This window comes from Engystomops pustulosus, chromosome 11, assembly GCF_040894005.1.
Source record: "Engystomops pustulosus chromosome 11, aEngPut4.maternal, whole genome shotgun sequence".
NCBI lineage: Eukaryota > Metazoa > Chordata > Amphibia > Anura > Leptodactylidae > Engystomops > Engystomops pustulosus.
In genome coordinates this window covers 71,429,650-71,453,536 of record NC_092421.1, presented here as the reverse complement: position 1 = coordinate 71,453,536, position 23,887 = coordinate 71,429,650, and the positions used below count along the sequence as shown (strand labels likewise).

The 23,887-nt window shown below is 45.3% G+C and overlaps 3 protein-coding genes across 6 annotated transcripts in view; 2 read left to right on the top strand and 1 right to left on the bottom strand.

Annotated features, from left to right (window-relative positions):
• PTPN6 (protein tyrosine phosphatase non-receptor type 6) overlaps positions 1-7,490 on the top strand; it is a 42,782-nt gene extending 35,292 nt beyond the window's left edge. For all 4 annotated transcript variants that reach the window (XM_072129885.1, XM_072129884.1, XM_072129886.1 and 1 more), the window contains 12 exons: positions 734-847; positions 1,156-1,269; positions 1,648-1,744; positions 1,965-2,044; positions 2,548-2,697; positions 3,452-3,586; positions 4,070-4,224; positions 4,432-4,499; positions 4,607-4,758; positions 6,601-6,680; positions 6,762-6,887; positions 7,343-7,490. In XM_072129885.1, the coding sequence (XP_071985986.1) occupies positions 734-847; positions 1,156-1,269; positions 1,648-1,744; positions 1,965-2,044; positions 2,548-2,697; positions 3,452-3,586; positions 4,070-4,224; positions 4,432-4,499; positions 4,607-4,758; positions 6,601-6,680; positions 6,762-6,882 (1,266 nt within the window). In that variant the 3' untranslated portion in view covers positions 6,883-6,887; positions 7,343-7,490. The remainder of the gene's footprint in view (positions 1-733; positions 848-1,155; positions 1,270-1,647; positions 1,745-1,964; positions 2,045-2,547; positions 2,698-3,451; positions 3,587-4,069; positions 4,225-4,431; positions 4,500-4,606; positions 4,759-6,600; positions 6,681-6,761; positions 6,888-7,342) is intronic.
• A 526-nt stretch (positions 7,491-8,016) lies between these two features.
• On the bottom strand, positions 8,017-14,105 carry PHB2 (prohibitin 2). Its single transcript, XM_072129891.1, has 9 exons — positions 13,946-14,105; positions 12,225-12,354; positions 12,066-12,150; positions 11,494-11,573; positions 10,574-10,758; positions 9,947-10,076; positions 9,552-9,655; positions 9,340-9,417; positions 8,017-9,133 (listed from the first exon to the last, which is right to left on the bottom strand). The coding sequence occupies exons 2-9, from the start codon at positions 12,349-12,351 to the stop codon at positions 9,053-9,055; spliced, it is 870 nt and encodes a 289-aa protein (XP_071985992.1). The 5' UTR covers positions 12,352-12,354; positions 13,946-14,105; the 3' UTR covers positions 8,017-9,052.
• On the top strand, positions 14,041-18,393 carry EMG1 (EMG1 N1-specific pseudouridine methyltransferase). Its single transcript, XM_072129892.1, has 6 exons — positions 14,041-14,282; positions 14,710-14,811; positions 15,180-15,321; positions 16,108-16,166; positions 16,818-16,967; positions 18,162-18,393. The coding sequence occupies exons 1-6, from the start codon at positions 14,160-14,162 to the stop codon at positions 18,273-18,275; spliced, it is 690 nt and encodes a 229-aa protein (XP_071985993.1). The 5' UTR covers positions 14,041-14,159; the 3' UTR covers positions 18,276-18,393.
• Positions 18,394-23,887: the final 5,494 nt, after the last annotated feature.

The window sequence follows — 23,887 nt, the reverse complement described above, 5'->3', positions numbered from 1 at the left end:
TATAACTACTATAATACTGCCCCCTATGTACAGGAATATAACTACTATAATACTGCCCCCTATGTACAGGAATATAACTACTATAATACTGCCCCCTATGTACAAGAATATAACTACTATAATACTGCCCCCTATGTACAAGAATATAACTACTATAATACTGCCCCCTATGTACAGGAATATAACTACTATAATACTGCCCCCTATGTACAAGAATATAACTACTATAATACTGCCCCCTACGTACAAGAATATAACTACTATAATACTGCCCCCTACGTACAGGAATATAACTACTATAATACTGCCCCCTACGTACAGGAATATAACTACTATAATACTGCCCCCTACGTACAGGAATATAACTACTATAATACTGCCCCCTACGTACAGGAATATAACTACTATAATACTGCCCCCTACGTACAGGAATATAACTACTATAATACTGCCCCCATGTACAAGAATATAATTACTATAATACTGCCCCCTATGTACAGGGATATAACTACTATAATACTGCCCCCTATGTACAAGACTATAACTACTGTTATACTGCCCCCTATGTACAAGAATATAACTACTATAATACTGCCCCCTATGTACAAGAATATAACTACTATAATACTGCCCCCTATGTACAAGAATATAACTACTATAATACTGCCCCCTATGTACAAGAATATAACTACTATAATACTGCCTCTTGATTTCACATGTGATTTGTATATAGGGTGAGAAGTATACACTGGGAGATGTAAAATATGATTCTCTCACGGATCTTATTGAAGCTTATAAGAAGACTCATATAGAAGAAGTATCCGGCACTCGTGTGTACTTACAGAAGGTGAGAGCCTCTTCATTAGGTCTATGGAGATCTCCTGCGTCATTCCTCAGCTATTTCCCTTTTCTTCATATTGTAAAACACAAGAAGTGTTGTATTATTTTACTACAGACTTGGATCAGGGCCCTCAGGGGTAAGTGTGGGGTCCCTATAACATAACTTGTAGATGAGCTCCACTTTATCCTCTTATATCAGTTGTTTAACGTCTTAAAATAGTTTCATGATTTGGTTGAACTCTCTATCATTTGGCCAGACATGATAGTCCTTGGTCTCCTCCGCCTTCTTCATCTACCTCTTCCTCTCTCCTCCAGCCGTACCACTCCACCAGGGTCAACGCAGCCGACATTGAGAGCCGCATGAAGGAACTAGACAAAAAGTCAGAAAAAGAGGAGTCATCGAAGGCGGGATTCTGGGAGGAGTTTGATGTAAGACCTTCTCTACCAAAACGTTGTCTTAAGACTTCATCTTGGAGCAAAATATGTTGAGGGAGAGTCAGGAGACCCCTGGTGGGTTGGGGTCTTCTATATGTGACCGGAGTTAGAGCGCTGGGTGTAATGCTTTATCATGGGGTGAAGCTCGGGCGCATGTAGTAGACATTGAGATCATCACCTACATCTGGTTGAGGTCCATCAAGTTCGGTAGGTCCTGCAGACGATAAAGGTCAAACCGCTGAATACTATAGACAAAAAAAAAATCTAAAATATTTATCAGGTTTTGGGCATGTTTGTTGAGTGTTACGTAGACCATCAGTAGCTTAGAGTTGGCTGGTGGCTTCTTCATGGACTTGTGTCTCTCCTCTACAGGCTCTTCAGAAACAAGAATCCAAGTTATTGTACGACAGAAAGGAGGGTCAAAGGCCGGAAAACAAAAGCAAAAATCGATACAAAAATATCCTTCCATGTACGTTTTTTTGGACCTGGCCACCAACTCTTGTCTAATGTTATTGGTCCAGATGTAGGTCAAACACTTCCACTATTGACCAGTCTGTGGCCCTCATTGAATACCAGGGAAACTCACATCTACATTCATCTCGGGTGTCAAAGGACTTGTCCCACCAATTACCTCTTACCCCTTCCTAAATGTTCTCTCAGCTCTTAGTTTTTTTCCTCTTCTCTTTCAGTTGACCACACAAGAGTAATCCTACAGGGCGGAGACCCGGATAAGATAGGATCAGATTATATCAATGCCAACTACGTGACGGTAAGGACCTTGGGCAGAAGGGGGCATAAAAAAAGCACCTTGAGGACTTCATAGGTTTTGCAGAACATGAGAAGAACTTCTGGTAGATCGGACAAAGGTTTCCAGGTTTCCTACCACAAGGGTCCTTAACAGTGGCGGAAGTAGAAGCTGATGGGCCCTAGTGCAAAGTCTGTGCCAGGCCCCCGACTATAATGTATGGTTTATAGTAATAGTCTTCTCATATGGGAAAGTGACACCATAAGGGCCCCCTAAACCTCTTGGGCCCTGGTGCGACCGCAACCTATGCACCCCCTAAAGTTACGCCCCTGGTCCTTTGGACCTGATCAGTGCCTAGTGGTGTCACAGGCTTCTCCTACACCCTGGACCATTCCTACTTGTTGATAGATGAATGTTCTCTTCATCTTTTCGCACTTTCATTCAACAAAAAAGATAAAAAAAAATAATTTGGAAAGTAAAACATTTTTGGCCAATTCCAGATTGTATGATGTTGCTTGTTCTCTCAGAACCAACTGATTGGCGAAGACGAACCTTCGAAACGTTTCATCGCTTGTCAGGGATGTCTAGCGGCCACCACTTCAGACTTCTGGCAGATGGTTTGGCAGGAGAACAGTCGGGTCATAGTGATGACCACAAAAGAAATAGAGAAGGGCCGGGTAAGTGCTGCTCTACTATGATGTCTCATGTTGGGTCACAAAGATGGACGGACGATACTGAGGTACATAGACGTAAAAGGAGAGGAGAGGGGCTACAGCAAGGGCTCCACCCATTCAGCGTATGTGTAAAGATATGCAATAAAGGGTTTCTGATACAGATTTTACTCTGAGCAAAGAGGAGGGGCTGCGGGGCAGGTTAATGCAGAGACCTGGGGGCACAGCAGTGTGAGGACACACTACTAATCCACTTAAAGTAGCTACAATCCTACTGCTATTAACAACATACACAAAGATCTGATTACACATCTCTTCAGGTACAATACCTAACACTGGCTGCAGAGAGCACACAGCACAGCAGTGACAGGACACATCCCCAGTGCACTTGGAGAAGCTACAATCCTGAAATATGAATTCATATATCACAGTCCTGCTGCTACTAACAGCATACACAAAGGTCTGATTACACATCTCTCCAGGCACAATACCGAACACTGGCAGCAGAGAGCATTAGTGCACTTGGAGAAGCTACAATCCTTCTATGGAGAATAAAATATGATATTTCACAGTTCTGCTGCTACTAACAATATATGAATAGGTCTGATTACATATCTTGCACATCCAGAGTCAATACCCAACACTGGCACAGCAGTGTGAGCTTATACCCCCTAGCAATATAAATCCATATTTCACAGTCCTGCTGCTACTAACAATACTTTTTTTCCTTCCTGTCTCTGACCATTTTATTTCCCCCTAGACAAAATGTGTCCCCTATTGGCCTGATATGAGGTCTCCCGGAACAGAATTTGGACGCTTTTGGGTTGAAATTCTTTCGGAACACGAGGCTATGGAGTACAAGATCCGGACTCTGCAGGTCTCCATTAAAGACCATGTGAGTATCCGGGATCCAGACACTCAGCTTTCCTACTATGTAATCTTCAGAAGGTCTGAATTTAAAAACCAAACCTGGTATTTTTAAAAACATTCTCCATATTTTTTTTTTTAAGTGTCTCCATTGTAACAGACTACAGTCTCATCCTGCACCTCTGTGTTATGCCACAATAAACATGGAAGCTTGTAGGATCTGACTACACACAGTCTCTTTGTAGTCTGTAACTATAGCGACACATAGGTCTGCCCTGGAGCTGTATACACAAAACTGCAGATATCTGTCCAAGACCATTTTTAAAGGGGAAACATTTAACTTAATATTAGGTATAAGCAATGCAGATAATTTAGGGAACAGACTTTACCCCTCTTGCACATTTGTATGTGGGATGAACCAAGTGTGCATGTGTATGGGGGAGTCAGAGGGGATAGTGATCAGCACCACAGAGGATGTATTAGCCCCTATGTGACATGTCTGTGGTTTCAGCCTGACAAGACCCGGGAAATCTATCACTACCAGTACCTGACCTGGCCGGACCATGGCGTGCCCTCCGACCCCGGCGGTGTCCTGAGCTTTCTAGGGGAGGTCAATCGTATTCAGGACAACATTCCCGGAGCAGGACCCATCATCATACATTGCAGGTAATGCCACAACCTTCTTTTCCTCTAGTCACATCCAGAGCTGCATCAAAATTATACAAGACTTGAACTCTGATGCAACACTGTTAGGGAGACTCTGACTGCTGAAGGGTTGTGAACGCAGCTCTGGATGTGACTGGAGAAATACATGTGGACGGGTGGGGAGTTAGCGGATCCACCCTCTAAACTGTCTCCGCGTTGTGTTCACAGCGCCGGGATTGGCCGCACTGGGACCCTCATAGTGATTGACATGTTGGTGGACACCATCCAGACAAAAGGTAAGAAATCTCTCCGCCCGCAGCTCCGCCCAGCTTGTGCTTCACAGTGACCAATGTGAGCGAGCAGAGCTGCAGTGTAAAGCACAATCTGGTGTCTATGATTGCAGGTCTGGACTGTGACATCGACGTACAGAAAACCGTCCAGATGGTGCGGTCCCAGCGCTCCGGGATGGTGCAGACCGAGGCGCAGTACAAGTTCATCTACGCCGCTATCGCCCAGTACATCGACTCAGCCAAACACAAGCTGCACGCGCTAGAGGTACGAGACATGTGCCTCCCACCCATAGGAGATCACTACATTCCTCTACTCCCATCATCCAGCACCAAACCCCCGGATAATCAGGAATATCAGGGGAAAATGCCACATTAACCCTATAAGTTTCTAACAAAACTTTTCAAGTTCTGTTAAAAAAAAAAAATTCTTAAAGGAAACCTACCAATTGATTTGCTGCATTATGAACCAAACCTACCGTGAGAATGCTGTGGCCACACTCACACAGAAACATATCTTGTTTAATCCCTGAGCTGAGTTTTGGTGAAAAAAATAAACTATAAAATTATGATAATGAGGCTCTGCTGCTCCTGTCCTGGGGCTCAGCACTTTTCCTCTCACATTAAGTATGCACTGCACCAGAGGATGATGTCATCAGCGTGTTGTCCCTGACAGGCAGAAATAATCAATCACTGCATCATCCCCCAGCTGCTGTGTATGAGTCATCCAGCTCAGGTCGATTAGTCCTGTCTAGACAGTTCAGGAAGCTCCATAAAACACAGCAGCCAGTATGCACCCAGCTTTCTCCAAAGCCTGAATTTTTTAATTGCTTTTTCAGCAAAGCCACTCAGTTCAGGGATTAAACAAGATATGTTTCTGCATCAGTGTAACATTCTCAAGGTATGTTTGGTGCACAATGCATAAAATCAAATGATAGATTTCCTTTAAGTCAGTGCATCAGTTTGAGGACTTGTTTCTTGTGGGATACATTTGATTTTTCCTTTGGTGCCTTTTTGTGTTACTTGTATCTTATTGATCACCTTTTCTCTTGTGTACAGCATTAACCACATTCTACTCTTCTTCCGTCTGATTATAAAGATCCAAAAGGTTTAGGCTCTGCACACATTGAGGATTGTCAAAGCGGAAAATCCACGTATTCAAAAAAATCAAATTTTTTAAATTTTATTGTCTACATTACTCTTTCCTAATCACATTCATTTTTATGCCACTGTTTTACTATGCAGATTTTCCACAATGTGCGCGAGCCTTAGTTATTTTGAGTTTTTTTTCCCTTCATTTTGCAACGTTTGACATTTTTTCATTTTACAAAAAGCTAAATTTTTTGTGCCACCAAGTTTTATCAAAAGGGCTTGGTTTTTTTCAGGTTCGTCTGCATTTTTCTCATTTTAGATTAATTTCCTTTTTAATGGAAAACGTTTCGGAATACATTACGGTACTTTTATTCTGCAGCAAGGGGATGTAAAAATAGGACTTCTGTTTTTTTGGATGTTTTCTGTCATAATTAAGTTGTATTTAGTGTACAGGTTATTATAATATGAAAAAAATTTTTTCAAGAGGACAAAATAATATAAGAAAGATATTAAAGGGGGTTGTCCCACAAACCAAGTTAGGACCTATTCACAGGATCCCGTACACAGATCCCCCAGAAAGAGGTGTCCAATGGGGTCCCAGTTGGACCCCTCGTGGCTCCCAGAGATTAATGGAGCAGACGGCTGCACATGACTGCCGGGCGCCTTGCTTCCTCATGTGCGGCCCCCCATTGGACTCCTGGATCTCATGATCTGTGGGGGTCTCATCACAGAGACCCCACCCCCCCATTGATCAGCAAGTTAGGCCCCATCGTCTGGATAGGGCCCAACTCGGTTCGTGAGACAACCCCTTTAATTCTAGTAGAGGACTAGACTATGGGGTGCTCTGATCTTGCATAGCACAGGAGCAGGGACCTGAAAATGAAAGATGTTGCCATTGCCCCGTGGTATCTAAGGGTAGAAGGATCCGCCGCTGGGAGTTACAGTAACGGAGCAGGGAGAAGTTTTAAAGAAACAAGTGACTCACAAGAAACTGATTAGGTGTCGCCTTCCCTTATAGAAAACAAAGTCTACAGAATCGGAATACGGGAACTTGGGTCTGACATTGGCCAAGATGAAGGTTACACGGAGCTCCTCCAAGTAAGACCCCCGCATCCTAACGTGTAATGTCCCTGCCCCGCACACGCCTGATCTCATGTCCATCCCGCTGCCATGTTACAGGAATAAAGACGAAGGAACGGTTTACGAGAATCTGAACGCCAAGAAGGATAAAAAGGAAAAAGTGAACAAAAAAGTCTCATCAGAACGAGAGAAATCCCGCAGCTCAGTGAAGAAGAAGTGAAACAGGTGAGGACTGTGTCACACACGGGAGGATGAGATACAATATCTGAGCAGACAGTATCACACACAGGGGGATTAGATACATCTGAGCACAGTATCACACACGGGAGGATGAGATACAATATCTGAGCAGACAGTATCACACACGGGAGGATGAGATACAATATCTGAGCAGACAGTATCACACACGGGAGGATGAGATACAATATCTGAGCAGACAGTATCACACACGGGAGGATGAGACACAATATCTGAGCAGACAGTATCACACACGGGAGGATGAGATACAATATCTGAGCAGACAGTATCACACACGGGAGGATGAGATACAATATCTGAGCAGACAGTATCACACACGGGAGGATTAGATACATCTGAGCAGACAGTATCACACACGGGAGGATTAGACACAGCAACTTTGAAGACGGTTTAATGTTTTCTTCTTCACTTTTTCCTAACAGGTCGGATCCCACCAGAACTTCTGCACCACAGCCTGTTTGTACTTGACCTACCACTGCCCTGCCCCCCACAGCACAGAACCCGGACAGTTTTGCTAGAAAATGATGTGAAATTACTGCTAATTTAATAAAGTGACCTTGCACACAGCGACGCCAGGATTCCCTTTACTACTCACCAGAAATTCTTTACAAAATGCTGTGGTCCAAGATGTTCTACAGTCGGTAATCAGATTTTTCTGTACTAACTAAGGGCTCGTGCACACCTTGCGTAGGACGGGGGTCCTTGCATCAGCTGGCTGAGCTGAAAGCACTGTATTAACCACTTCTGTGCTGATGTTACAGTTCAGCCGGCAGACAGGAAGTCCTAGCGTTATACGATGAACTCTTATATTGTGCAACGTGTACAGTCCGTGGGATTGTTCAAGCTTAGGAGACCCTAAACCTCCTCTACCAAAGGGACCCCCTGCCTGACCAAAGCACCCATTAAAACCTCCCCTGCCCAGGTTAGATCATCTCTCCTATATACCAGCCTCTGAGCCTCTCACATTTCTCAGTGAGCAGTAATACTATACACAACCTTAGTGTGGCGCTGTCTCAGGCAGCCACAAGAGTCAAACACAGATCCTAAAGGTGTTGAAGCCAAAACCTCAAAAAAAACAAAAACAAACAAAAGTCGATTTCATTTGAAGGATTTTTTTTTATAAATTTTTACACCCGGCTGCATCCTCCCTCCCGGGGGCACAGTCCAGTAAATGTTATCCAACTAGGGTTAATGTCACCGTGGCGCGTGTCCAGCTCCACAGCAAGTGTGTGGGCCGGGCTCGGATCATTCTGGGGAAGGGGGGGAAAGGTTAAGGGTTATGAAGATCTGTGTGAGGTCTTCAGTTGTTTGGTCATCAATCATCATTTCTTGCCTTTCTGTGTGACAAGGCTGTCGCTGCAAAGAGAATATGAGAAAATATGAGCAGCGAATATACTGAACCTACTTTCATCTATTCAACTGCTATACAAGACTCTGACATCAGCTCCTCCTGCTCTATAACATGCTGCCTGCAGATTGTACATAGTGCCCTATCTGCTCAGCTCCTCCTGCTCTATAACATGCTGCCTGCAGATAGGACACTATGTACAATCTGCTCAGCTCCTCCTGCTCTATAACATGCTGCCTGCAGATAGGACACTATATACAATCTGCTCAGCTCCTCCTGCTCTATAACATGCTGCCTGCAGATTGTACATAGTGTCCTATCTGCTCAGCTCCTCCTGCTGTGTAACTTGCTGCCTGCAGATAGGACACTATGTACAATCCCCTCCCAGGAGATGTTCCTCCACCGATCAGCATAAGGCCTATCCCTCTATCTTGTGGGCTTGGGCTGTCCCCTTTCTATCAAATACTACACTGGATGCCTTCCTATTGGTCATGTTACTGAACTGGCTGATAACATGGGACAATAGATTCATTCTATACTAATAACTGCCAACCATCTATGTAGCAGAGACTTACCTCCCTCTGCAGGATTCACAACGTCCCGGGTGAGAAAAGTTATGAGGAGAGGAGAAAAAAACAAAACAAAAAAAAAAAACACAGGTCAGTGCAAGAAAGAAGACATTTGTGTATCATACACATAATCTAGATGTAGACTGCATGTAACATGGTCTCCGTGTGCAGGCCCCACTTCTCAGTCATATTGGGGGCGGGGGTCACACTCATCCTCACCTGGTGAAGGTCTCGTCCTGAAGGTTAAGGACCAGGTTGTCAGCGTTCAGATATACACGGTTCTGAGATGCAGCGATCTGAAAGACATAGAAAATGTCACCCGTGTGTTCTCACATTACAGCGCCCCTAGTGGTGGAGCAATGATCAGCAGCACCTGGTTATCCCTCCTAAACTGAAGTAGATCCCACAAACCTCCAGCAGCCCCTGCTAGTCCCTACAAATTCAGCCCAGAACTGCAGAGATTATACACTTTATACATTGTACCCGTAGACCCTCTACTCACCGTCTTTGCTATGCTCTGAGCCGCCCGGATCCGCCTCAGTTTCAAGTAGCCGGGGTTCTTACCGAGAGCATCACCGATGTACCAGGCAGTCAAGGAAAAGGGAAGGCAAAGAAGAATACGGCGGCCATTGTTAGGAGCCCACCCATGCCCCTCCCCCATCAGCCGCGCTCTACTGGAGGAGGTGCCAGATTACACCCGGATTATAAGGATATCATCTTTGCAGCGGTGGCTTCTCCCTCGGCCTGGACAATCTTCTGTTTCTGGTCCTGCTTGGCCTTCTCCACCAAAAACTGAGCTCGCTGCGCCTCCTGTTGAGCTGTAGAGACACCCAAAACCCTCAGTAACAGGCAGACAGGTCATCGGGGTGTGGATTTTGTTTAACTTTACAGGGGTCAGAGCTTTATTCTTATACAGGGCTCCAAAGCCCCTACAAAAGATAGAAATGGCCAGAAAATTATAACTGCTGGTGGCCACCACTAGGGGGAGCACAATGAAGATGAAGCCATACGGCAGTTGTATTTCTACGTACGCAGGGAGCTCCCCCTAGTGGTGGCTGCGGTCTATACATATTGAAGATAGTGGAGGAGAAGGTGTGGCGATCACTTACCCACTTGCTTGGACTCAACAGCTGCTGTGTATTCTCTGCTGAAGCTCAGTTCTGTGATGGCCACATCATCCAAGATCAAAGAGAAATCCTTTGCTCGTTCCGTCAGCTCCCGGCGGATCAGGAGAGACACCTGAGAGAGACAGGAGAGCAAGAGAAGAGCTTAGTATATGAGGGAGCAGGAAGACAAGATCATGTCATGCACAAAGGAGAGAGTGATGTGTGCAGCATTGAAATATTTCCCCCTGGGGTCTGCCTTGCTTATAGACATGGGTCCAAGGTGAGGTACACAGATTACAGGGGGTACGGAAAGTATTCAGACCCCTTTAAATTGGTTGTTTCACTGCAGCCAATTGTTAAGATAAAAAAAAGACTCCTGGCTGCACCAGCTCCAAAGCTGCTTCTACCCAACACTGAGAAAAGGGGCCGAATACTCATCACCATGTGATATTTCAGTTTTTTAAAATTATCAAAAATATCTACAATTCAGTATTTTTCTGCGGGCAGAGTGTACATTAATGAGCAAAAAATAAATAAAAAAAATGTTGATGTTACAAATTGGCTGCAATGAAACAAAGAAAAGCAGTCATTCTGTACCCTCTGTAACCTGCCCCCGACCACCCTCCTCACCTGGGCTCTCTGAGTGATGAGCTGGGAGGCATTGAATTTGGCCACAACGCTCTTCAGGACTTCATTAACAATAGAGGGCAGGACTCTCTCATCATAATCCAGGCCCAGCCGCTGGTACAACTGGGGGAGCTCAGAGGCCAGAGGGCGAGAGAGGACACGCAGGGTGATGTTCACCATCTGCAGATCTAAGAGAGAAGAGAACAGAAGCATTATATAACCCGAAACACAGACAAGTACAATACCACATACATAGCCAGCACACAACATGCTGGAAGCCAACCATGTACAGACATATATACTCCAGAGCTGCACTCACTATTCATATCATGTGTACATACATGCCATTACTTATCCTGTACTGATCCCGAGTTACATGCTGTATTATACCCCAGAGCTGCACTCACTATTCTGCTGCTGGTACAGTCACTGTGTACATACATGACATTACTTATCCTGTACTGATCCTGAGTTACATCCTGTATTATACTCCAGAGCTGCACTCACTATTCTGCTGCTGGTGCAGTCACTCTGTACATACATGACATTACTTATCCTGTACTGATCCTGAGTTACATCCTGTATTATACCCCAGAGCTGTGCTCACTATTCTGCTGCTGGTGCAGTCACTGTGTACATACATGACATTACTTATCCTGTACTGATCCTGAGTTACATCCTGTATTATACTCCAGAGCTGCACTCACTATTCTGCTGCTGGTGCAGTCACTGTGTACATACATGACATTACTTATCCTGTACTGATCCTGAGTTACATCCTGTATTATACCCCAGAGCTGCACTCACTATTCTACGATATTACTGTGTAGACACTGAAAAAGCAGTTGGGAGATTTACATCCACACACATCTGACTTAATTCAGCAATGTGGATGACATAACGCTTTTGCTCTATGTTCTTACCTTTGGACCCAGTGGGGGAGGAGATTTTTCGGGGTTTTGCTCTTATATCATAGATAATTGGATACTGGAACCAGGGAACCCTGAAAAATACAAGACACATTATAGATTGACACAGAACATGTAGGAAACCGTTAGCAACATCCTAGGCCCCAGGCCTTGGTACAGACCTAAAATGAATGTGCAGACTCTGGTGTTTTTAACATTTGTTACAATGTATCAGTGCAGGTAAAATGTTTCTGCATGGAGCCTAGAAAGCATTGTGTGTATGGAAACCTGGGCAGAGAGCATATTACAAGCCATGGATCTGTTACTATTGTATCCTCTGAGTGCCTGGATCCCGAAGCATAGGTGTTACCTGCACTGAAACACTGTACCAAACCTTCAGCATGAAAGAGAGATCCCTGTATATGCAAAATGATAGATTTCAAATAACAACCAAACCCATCCCTCTTACATCTGAAAACACAACAACAGAATTTGGAAAGCTGGGTGACCATTCACACGCCCCATATCAGTACTTCCACCTCTGACTCTGGGAAAGCTGGGTAACAAGTACATATAGAATCATATACCTGAAGTGAAGGCCTTCTGCGAGGATGGTGTCCTTCTGCACGCCCCCGATGCGGTTGAAGAAGATGGCTCTGTGACCTCCCTCCACTGTGGGCAGAGACAGGGGTGAGAGAGGGCACCAATTCCGGGGCGGGGGATGTGGGGGAAGAGGGGGCAGTTACCTGTAAAGACAGATTCCTTGACAGCATAACCCACAGCGCCGGCCCCAAGCAGCAGCTTCAGACCCGTCCCCAGACCACGGGGTCCGGCAGGAAGACGACCAGCAAAGTCCTTCAGGTTCTGAGCCATGATCTGCAGAGGAGAAGAGAATCAGTCTCACAGTCAGATGTGGAGCGAGTCCCGCACCCATTTCCAGATCTCTGATTGCAGTCAGTGGGGGGACATGCATCATCCCTATTGCTTTCTTTTTTTGTTGTTTCGCTGTTTGAAACTTTTTAGGTGCAGAATCAACCGTTGTACCAGCGTTAGCTGCCTCCAGGATGTAATGCAATGGCCCGATATATCTTTGTAGCCCAGATGTTTGGTGAACTTGTGAAATATTTTGTCTCTGAAATTGTCCCATTCTTGCGCCTAATAAGTCCCAAAAAAAGAGCACGCTAGACCCAGACCTTCCTTTGGGAGCTACTATTTTGGACTATAAAGTTGCACACCACAAAAAGTCCCAAAAGTGAGACTAAACGGGCAACTCATCACAAACTATCACAAAGGGGAAACCTTATACATTGCAGGGATTAAGTAGTCGACTTCAGGAAACCTGAAAAAGTGGCAGCCGAAAAACTATGATACATCTGCCCCTAGGAGTATCTCTTCTATACTCTGCACCTGTAATCAGGACTGAAGGAAGTTACCACTCACTGACAACAAGCAGAGATCTCTTAGACATTTTCATTATTTGAAGGGATTTTCCATACTTGAGGCTAGGCCTGATGATGGGAGGATTACAGCAGGTTGCATCAGATCCTTCACATCCATGATATCTACAGCCTCAATCATCTGTAACCTCTATCTTTAGGGCTTCCACCTTCTGACCCTAATCATGACCTCCATTAACCCCCATCTATATCTAACCCCTACTGTTCCTACTGACCCCCCAATAGATGTTAACCTTGAGGATTTTCTTGGTTTTACAACCCCCCCCAGTCCTGTATGAATGAAACAAACTAATTCTGATTGTAAACCTGACCTCTTACTCAGTCCTCCTATGACCCCGCTCAGCCGACCTCTAACCCCTCACTCACCCATCACTATCCTTGACCTCCAAACTCCGTCTAGCCCTATCCTTGCCTTCCCCCTTTTCTCCAATCCATACCTGGCAGATTAAGCTTTATCATGTCTCAAATTGACCCAAATCACACGTATGAACCCCCCCCCCCCCCACGAACCAACCCAAATGAAATCGTAACTGCAAAAAAAAAAATTAAAATTAAATAAATCAGATGAAAAATAAAGTCACGTTATGGGGAGACTATGCAGTGACAGCCCCCGCTGTGCTCTGAGCCCCCCTAATTAGGGGCAATGGCGCAGTCCTAGGGCTCCATGATGACTGCAATGCATCACGTGACCTGTCACAACCATTTTTCGGATGCAATTACTATAAGACTATGAAAGAGACAATCCTATATTTTAAAAAAACGGACACCGGTCACATGACGGTAAATAACGCGCACAGCTTAAAGCTTACTTTTACGCTATTTTGTCACATGACCATTGCTGGATGCTTTGTACCCACAGACTGAGTTAAAAGGACGAGTGGTATTATGGGAAGTAAGAATTCAGTCACATGCGATAAAAATCGCCCGATAAGTGACATGCGATGTGGTCGTGTGACAGCCGTCACCGCTCGCACACATGACACATACACACAGCCCCCCGGTGTCCTCACCTCTCTGCCGCTGCTCTCACGTGTCCCCTCCTGGATGTCAGCCCCGGCAGTAGAAGGACACCGGAAGTGTTCCCCCACCTGTCAGCTCCGGGCAGCCTCTTCTCCTCCAGCGTTATGGTTCCGCTGAACCCGCGTCACGTGACCCACGGGCCAACCCCAACATGGCGGCGGGACCGGAAGTCACTCTCTTGCCATCCGTAACCGAAAATCAAACATGGCGGCGCGCGGTGGACCCACGAGTGTGAAGCACACAGATGAAGATGCTCCCAAAGTAAAGCGGCGGAAGGACAAGAGGCTGATCGTGTTACTGGAGGGGGCTAGCCTGGAGACCGTGCGGGTAATGGAGACTTGTGTGGGGGACTAGAAGCATCAGAATGTCCGGGGCGAGAGCAGGGGCTGACATCTTCCACTCTACACAGAACCTGCAATGCTTCCCCCTACTAAACATCTAAATGGTTTGGTCCATTGCGCCTTGTAACGTGATCTTTCCTCAGCGCGGAACGTTCCATTTTTATTATTGGGTGGGTTTAGGTGAATCCTATATTTCATGTTCCATCAAGGACTGGTGGAAGGTGCCAAAAATATACAACAGGTAACAGGGGTGATCAAAAACCTTCAGGTGATTGTGCTCCTTCCCTGTTTCCTCTCCTGGAGCTGTAGAGCATGCTGGGAGTTGTAGTCTTGATTTCAAGATGATCCATTTGATGGATCTTATCAGATCTTTTGCTGCTCCTCTGGTATTATAACTCTGTTTCTCATTCCAGGTTGGAAAATCATATGAATTATTAAATTGTGACCAACATAAAAACATCCTGATAAAGAATAAGAGAGACCCAGGGGAGATGCGGCCGGACATCACTCATCAGGTACGTGAGCGTGAATATTGCGTCTGATGCGACATTCATGTTGATGCGACTACATATACATAGTTTTTTATGGCTAGGTTAACATTCCCTTTATTTGAGAAGCTTGCCTCCACCCTGGCTGATAAATGAGAAAGTGAAAGGAGGTTATCTATGCTGATTTCTTTAGCAGGATACTCGCCCGCATCCGTATAACATGTACTAGAGGTGCCCATACCCATAGCTGATCCTTCCAGGCAGGTTCCCATCTAGAACTTGGAAGAAAATCTGCTCCTGGTTCCCATTAGTCGCCCCTTAACCCCCATCTTTGGGGGTATAGCTTCTACCTTGTACATAGTATAGCACTGATGTCTGTGTATTGGTCTCTTTAGAGCCTGCTGATGTTACTGGACAGTCCTCTGAACCGGGCCGGCTTGTTACAGGTCTACATCCACACACAGAGGAACGTGCTCATTGAGGTGAACCCACAGACCCGCATCCCCCGAACCTTCCCACGATTTTGTGGGCTGATGGGTAAGTTGTGGAAGACCCTATTATTATTATTATTCGGATGGCCTTGGCTCCTGTGACACCGATGTGTCTGACCTACTAAATACTGCAGTGTGTAATTTATGCTCCAGCGCAGTGTGACCTCACCACAGTCCAGTGCATTTACAATATTAAAGGAAACCTACCACTTGATATGGTAGGTGTAAGATGGAAATACCGAGCACCAGCACAGGGTGACCTGGTGCCGGAGCTTATTTTTTTTTTAGTGTCCTAAACTGCTGCATCGCGGTTTAAAACACTTTTCAATCTTTATGGCCGAAGCTGCTACGGCGCACCAAGCGTGCGACCCTCCTTCACTTCTAAGCAGCTTCGGCTATAAAGATTAAAAAGTGTTTTAAATCGCGATGCAGCAGTTTAGGACACTAAAAAAAATAAGCTCCGGCACCAGCTCACCCTGAGCTTGTGCTTGGTATTCCCATATTACACCTACCACTTCCTTTAATAGAATAAAAATGGGGACATGGTGCAGTGGAGTATGAATTATGCAATGCAATATTTAGTAGTACCAATGTCAGAAGAATGTAAAGTCCTAACACATGAGAGGGAAGCAGCGAGGCTCTGTGTATAACAGGCGTGACTTTATCCACTAGTACCCGCCCCCATGACTCTATAAAGGTAATTTACATTTTACCGTAGATGCGAATCGGATTTCATTTGAGTAATTCTCTGAACCCTAATTAGTGTGATCAACCTGCTTAATGTCTGGTTGACATCTACAGAATTATTGACCTCTATTCCTGTCTTTTCCAGTGCAACTTCTGCATAAGCTGAGTGTAAGAGCTGCAGATGGACCCCTGAAACTCCTAAAGGTGAGAGCACCTCAAAAAGTCTATATTTCTCCTAAAATTAAAGGAACTCCCCAGTCACAGCTGACTCTTTGGAATATACCTTCTGCAGGGAGGAGCAGGACTCTGGGTTCTAGCAATACAATGAAAATGAGTCCTGCTCCTCCCCTTAGGCCCTGCACTGTGTATTAGTCAGTGAATTCCCTTTGGCTGGAGTGTTCCTTTAAATAGACAGTCCCCTACTTAAGAACACCTGACTTACAGACGACCCCTAGTTACAAACGGACCTCTGGATGTTGGTAATTTCTTGTACTTTAGCTTTAGTTCATAATAATCAGCTGTAACAGTTATCACAGGCGTCTGCAATGAAGCTTTATTGTTAATCCTGGTTCTTATTACAACCCAACATTTTTAAAATCCAATTGTCACAGGGATCAAAAAAATTTGTCTGGAGCTAAAATTATAAAATATACAGTTCCGACTTACATACAAACTCAACTTAAGAACAAACCTACAGAACCGATCCTGTACGTAACCCGGGGACTGCCTGTACTCTGGATCATTGGGCACTACCTTAGTTTCACCAGATGGGGAGCCATTCTCTGGCTGGATTCTTTGGGGATGTGGTTATTCCTGATCCGGCAGCTTAGCCTGTCATTTTTCTCTTGTCTCTAGGTTATAAAGAATCCCATCACAGATCACCTCCCTGCAGGCTGTATGAGGGTCGCCACCTCCTTCCAGGGCGAGAGCGTTCCTTGTGTGCGAGACCTTGTCCCGTCCGACAAACCGATGATGATTGTAATCGGAGCGTTTGCACATGGCTCGGTGAGTAAATCGGGAAGTGTTTTAGATATGATTAAATATTTACAGCAAGATCTCTGCTTGCTTGTCAGTAGGTCACCCCCTGCACTGGTCATGTGTCATGCACCCTACAGCTGTGGGATCCAAATACCATGTTTTGATCCCTCCTAGTTTTCTGCTCAAATGTGTTCAACTGGACCCAAACCTGAGCTTCCTATTTAGTTCAATAGGAATTGACGAAGAAACCTAAAAGAACAGCAGGAATCCTGGAATCCTACATCCCGATCTGTCATCACCTGAACAACGGCTGTTATATAGGGAGTTCACTGACTGGTTAGCTGTAGCAGAGCACTGCCCAGCCTGAATGTAATTGTAACAAACCCTCAGCTGTGAGGAGTGTGGATTCATTGCAGATTTTCAGGCCGCATACACACATTGGGGTAGATTTCTCAAGTGTCTGAAAGTCAGAATATTTCCAGTTGCCCATAGCAACCAATCACAGCTCAGCTTTCATTTTACCAGTGCTCATGAATATTTTAAAGGGGAGCTGTGATTGGTTGCCATGGGCAACTAGAAATATTCTGACTTTCAGAAACCTTGATAAATCTGCCCCATTGCGTTTTGGATCTGCCTGATTACAGTTCTGTTAAAATTTGCGTTTACACAATGTTTACATATTATGTTAACACTGCGTTAACAAAGACCATGTGTTAACACATGCATTATATATATTCAAATGTTAACAGTAATGTAAATGCACAAATTGCCTCTCCTCAGCTGTTGTAATGCGTTTCTAAACTCATTGTAAACGCAACCAAAATGCAATGTGTGAATGCGGCCTCAGCCTTGAAATGCGATTCACTTACAGCATGCAGAGATTTTAGAAATAGGTAAGAAATGAAACACAAAGTGCATCAGAGAAGTGTCAAATTATTTTTAAAGGTTCAAGTAAATCCATTTATATTCCAGGATTGTAGCTTCTCTGTAGAGTCCTCACACTGCTGTGATCTCTGTATTGACAGTGTTATGTATTGTGCCTGGAGAGATGTGTAATCAGACCTTTGTGTGTGTTGTTAGAAGCAGCAGGACTGTGATATATGCATTTATATTCCAGGAATGTAGCTTCTCCAAGTGCACTGGGAGTGTGTCCTCACACTGCTGTGCTCTGTGCTCTCTGCATTGAGTTGTTGCTTATGCCAGATATTTTTCTCCTTGCAGGTCAATGTAGATTATACAGAGCGCTGTGTATCCATCAGTCAGTATCCACTGTCGGCAGCCCTGACCTGCGCCAAGGTCTGCACAGCCTTTGAAGAAGTCTGGGGCGTAGTGTGAAGACACAAGATGCTGCTGCTGCTTCTACCTGTTTGTTGTGTTTATATTTTCTTTGTCGAATATTAAACCATTTATTTGTAGTTGCTGTAAATGTTTCCGATAAAAAACCTGAATTTAACATTTTTACTCTAGGAATGGTCTGTTCACACCAGACAGATTTTGCTGCAGAAATTTTACTCCAAGATTGTGCTGCTCATCTAAATTAACTGGGCCGCCGCACGAGCCATTGTCGTTACAGGGGCCCCGCACGTTGGTTTGTAGCAAGAAGTTATGGAGGGGGTTAACCAGCTGATCCCTTTTTATGCAGACCGCTCATTATCATGGCATTGGAGAGCAAAGACCCATTGCTGTGACCGCTTGGAGTTTATGTGAGACTCCAGGCATTGTCATTTCTGAAGATCTGTTACAATGTGGCACATTGCACAAGATCATGTGTAAAAATGCCACATTCAGTTGTAGATCAGACCCCCTAGGGCAGTGGTGGCGAACCTATGGCACGGGTGCCAGAGGTGTCACTCAGAGCTCTTTCTGTGGGCACTTCTGTGGGATACTTACTTCGCTGCTTGGGACTGTAGGAAGAGGGAGAATGAGTAGACGGGGCCGAATTATCTTTGAACGACCTTCTGCTGGCCCCACAATTCTCTGTGTGCAGAGGGACACTGGAAAGAAGCTAAAATGATGCACATTTCCCATCTTGTCCTCAGGAGGCCAATATGATCGAACCTTGTTGAAGAACAGGGAGCAATAAGTTACCGATTTAATTTTTGGTTGGCACCTCACAATAAATAAGGGGGGGTTTGGGTTGCAGTTTGGGCACTCGGCTTCTAAAAGGTTCGCCGTCACTGCCCTAGGGTTAAAGTACCTTAAGGGGGGGGGGGGGTCTAAAAAAAATTATAATTTTTTTCCATAGCGTCCCCCATGACGGCCCCAACTGGAGGATGACCCTTGACCTCTGTAGGGACAGGAAGCAGAGAGGTTAAATACCCCACCCCGGCATCCGTACACCAGTGGCTTCCTGTCCCTACACAGGGCAGGGAGTAGAGAGAAGTCTCTCCTCATCCCCAGTAGTTGGGACGGTGAGGGGGGACCAGTGTGGCGCAGGGAATCGTCCCTTACCCTAAGGCAGTCTCGGCCTCGATCGGACTTCGGTCCTTTCCTCTGCCACAAGACAGAGATGCCTTCTTCTCCGGCTCTGCCCGCGGCTCTGCGCAGCTAAGGACACCCGGAGCGTGTCCATCGCGGAGGTCACGTGGGCCGGCCGCCGTCCGACTCTGGTGACGACTTCCGCCGGAAATGACGGGACCGGATGTGACGTCACGATGGCGCGACCCGGAAGCAGGAGCGTGGAGCGGTAAGCTTGAAAAAGCAGGTATTCACGTTGATCTGAGGTCTAATAGTCGCACTCTGGTCCTGACGAGAGTAGTCGCTAGAATCGGACGCTATTCTGAGCATTTTCCAGCCAACAAGGTCGGTTAACATGCTGTATGGTTGCCTCATATGTGTCATATGTGTTATATACAATTCAGGTCTATATAGACATGTGTATATCTTTCTTAGGGGCTTGTGCTGTGTAACCCTCAAGATACCTCAGGTACTCCCTTGTTATATTCCACTTGATTAAATGTCACAGTCTATCTCACATTTCTATAAATGTTTAGGCTTGCTGATATCAGTGGTCCCACAATTGGGAATATGGAGACACATGGCATGGAGGCTTCAAGTCTGCACCTCATATCCTTGAACCCTGTAAGTAGGGTCAACCGGGGATAGGGTGGTGGGTCACCCACATGTCCCTATATTTTCACATGAGGTGTCGGTTACGGACTAATTACCTCTCCTTCTCCTTGGCAGGAGCCCAGGGAAAAGGAGAAGGATAAAGGGAGAGCTAAAGATCAGTCCGGCACAAAGAAAACCACTTCCAAAAAGTGTAATATGTGCTTAGAGAAACTCCCTACGGACTATAAAAAGCCGGTCTGTAAAACCTGCGTAGATAATCTACTCAGAGAAGAGGGAACCTCATTTGTGGATGAAATGCGTAGCTTTATCAGAGAAGAAGTTAAAACATCTATAGCATCATCCATAACAGCTTTCATACCTCAGGAGCCTCCACATAAAAAACAAAGAGTTATAGAATCCATGTCGGATTATACATCAGACTCAGAAGGGACCAAGGAGTCTACGGATATGGAGCCAGGTCCCTCAAATTCAGCCAGTAAGATGGAGTCGAGATATTTGTTAGCATCCGAAGATCTGGAACCCTTACTAAAAGCTATGAGGGATACCCTCAAAATTGAGGAAATAGAAGAGACCAAATCTATTCAGGATGAATTATTCGGACTTCTTAAAGTTAAGAAGAGGCGAGTGTTTCCCATAAATGACACTCTTAAGGAACTAATACTAGAAGAATGGAGAGAACCGGAGAACAAAATCTCCATATCTAGAGAATTTAAAAGTCGTCTGTCCTTTGATGAAACAGAAGCCAAAATTTGGAACGCTACCCCTAAAGTAGACATCCAGGTCACAAAAATGACCAAGAAGACGGACCTCCCGTTTGAGGATGCAATCCAGTTAAGAGATCCCCTGGATAGAAAGGCGGACAGCCTTCTAAAGAAGACATGGGAGTGTGCCATGTTAAATCTAAAATCAAATATTGCCACAACATCCATGGCACGGACTCTCTTTCATTGGATTACCGAACTGGAGGGTCATGTTAGAGATGGTACTCCTAGGGAGATGCTATTGAGTACATTTTCAACGTTGAGAGCAGCCACCGCCTTCATCGCAGATGCCTCAGCGGAAGGAGTTAGAATAAGTGCCAAGGAAGGGGCACTATCAAATTCAGTTAGAAGATCACTTTGGCTTCGCCAGTGGACTGGTGATTTCAGATCGAAGTCAAAATTATGTGGTATTCCATTTGAAGGGGAATACCTATTCGGTTCCGAACTTGACACGCTGTTGGAAAAAGCGGCAGACAGAAAGAAAGGGTTTCCGGAATCCAGAAGTAACCAAAGAAAGCAGCCCTTTCGAGACTCTAAGGACAGAAAACAGCCCTTTAGAGGGAAAGGCAAACAGGGCAGGTGGAGCTACCCTAAAGGAGGGAGAGGAAGGGGCTTCCTTCTCAGTGCCAGCAACTCGGCCCCAGCGTTTAGAAAACAATGACGCCAGGGTGGGGGGAAGACTATTGAAGTTCCACTTCCAGTGGACTCAGATAACATCAAATCCCTGGATACTAAGTATTCTTCGGGAAGGTTACCATCTAGAACTAACCTCTCTTCCCCCAGAAAATTTGTTTTGACAGAGCAGCCCTCAGGAAACCTCTCAAACTCGCTGTGGTCAGAGATACAAAAACTCATTCAGTTGGATGTCATCATCCCGGTACCTCAGACACAGTTAAAAGAAGGACACTACTCTCCCCTCTTCTTGATAAAAAAACCGAATGGCTCTTTCAGGATGATATGCAACCTGAAGAATCTGAACAGGTACATACGATATCGAAAGTTCAAGATGGAAACAGTGAGCTCGGCAGCAGTTCTGATCCAACCAGGAGCGTCTATGTGTACGATAGATCTGAAGGACGCATATTACCATGTGCCAATACATCAAAAATCTCAAAAATTCCTCAGATTCGCAGTACGATCACCTTGGGGAGAAGAGGCCCACTATCAGTACAAGGCGCTGCCTTTTGGGATTTCTTCGGCCCCCAGGACATTCACAAAGATCATGATCGAGGTGATAGCTTTCTTGAGGCGGAAAGGGATTCTAGTCATCCCCTACCTGGACGATCTGTTACTGGTGGCCAGTTCGAAACAAGAGCTTATACACCACCGAGATTTCACAATGAGGATCCTACATCAGTTAGGATGGATAATAAACCTGGAAAAGTCCAAACTAAACCCAAGTACAGAGGTTGTGTTTCTAGGAACGTTATTAGATTCGATCCAGCAGATGTCCTTCTTACCGCCAGAGAAAGCAACAAGACTAATGCAACATGTCATATTGTTTCAAAAAAGAAGTCATTGCACGATAAGGGAAGCCATGAGGATACTGGGCCTTATGACATCTTCCATACAGAGTGTACAGTGGAGCCAGAGTCACACCAGAGTCCTTCAAAGTTGGATATTGGCCTCCTGGGACAAAGATCCCCAACATCTAAATCAAAAGGTCCAGATTCCAGAAGCTGTCAAGCAATCCCTGGAGTGGTGGATAGATACTTCCAACCTGGGAAGAGGGATATCATGGCATCCCTGGCCAGTGATAAATATCCGGACGGACGCAAGTCAGTCAGGATGGGGAGCGGACATAGCAGGCCTTCCCGTTCAAGGTCTTTGGCCGTCCTCGACCAGATCCCGTTCCTCGAACTTCCGAGAACTGAGAGCTGTACTAGAGACTTTAAGAGCAAGTGCTCAAAGCCTGAGGGGAAAACATGTAAAAATTTATTCAGACAACACCACCACGGTGGCTTATCTCCGTCATCAGGGGGTACCAGGAACCCCGATCTTCTCAGTCTTTCAGACAAGATATTCATCTGGGCAGAAACCAACATCCGCTCTCTTTCAGCCACCCATCTAAAAGGAGAATTGAATCAAGTAGCGGACTATCTCAGTCGTCAGACGATAGACCACAACGAGTGGTGTCTAAACGAGAACATCTTTTCAAGTCTCATACAAAAATGGGGACAACCAGTGACAGATCTTTTTGCCACCAGCAAAAATACAAAAGTTCCTCATTTCTTCTCTCTGGATCCAAATACTCCGGTTTGCCAAAGGGATGCCTTCAGCCAGTCCTGGAGCGGACCTCTAATGTACGCATTTCCTCCTATACCTCTCATAGCGAGAGTGATTCAGAAGATCAGAGAGGACCAAGCAAAGGTTATACTCATTGTTCCCTGGTGGCCAAAGAGGAACTGGTTTCCATGGCTAGGAAAGATGGCATTGGAAGGACCTGTCATGCTGGAACCTCTAAACAACCTTCTGTTCCAGGGTCCAGTTTACCATCCAGATCCACAGGCTCTCCGGCTCTCGGCTTGGATCCTGAAAGGCGATTGCTGATATCCAGGGGACTATCAAACAAGGTAATTTCCACACTCAAAGCGAGCCGCAAACCAGTTACCCACAAAATCTATGCCAGGATATGGGGAAGATTTGTGTCTTTTTGTGGCAGGACTCCTCCTAACCAAATGTCCCCTAATGTCTCACAGGTGCTCGACTTCCTGCAAGCAGGGTTTGACAAGGGCCTTAAGACGAATTCCTTAAAAGTCCAGATTTCAGCCCTCAGTGCCTTTTTCGACACCCCATTAGCCGAAAATAGATGGATCCAAAGGTTTGTCAAAGCTACGGCTAGACTAAGACCTCAAATAAAACAGAATATCCCCAACTGGGATCTTTCATTAGTACTGGATTATCTCACAAAAATACCGTTTGAACCTCTGGAGTCGGTCAAGCTTAGAGAATTAACGCTAAAACTCACCTTTCTCATAGCCATAACAACAGCTAGGCGTTTGGGTGAGATCCAGAGTTTGTCTATTAAAGAACCTTATCTTAAAATATGTGAAGATAAGATTGTACTAATGTTAGATAAAGCCTTTACTCCCAAAGTAGCTTCATCTTTTCATC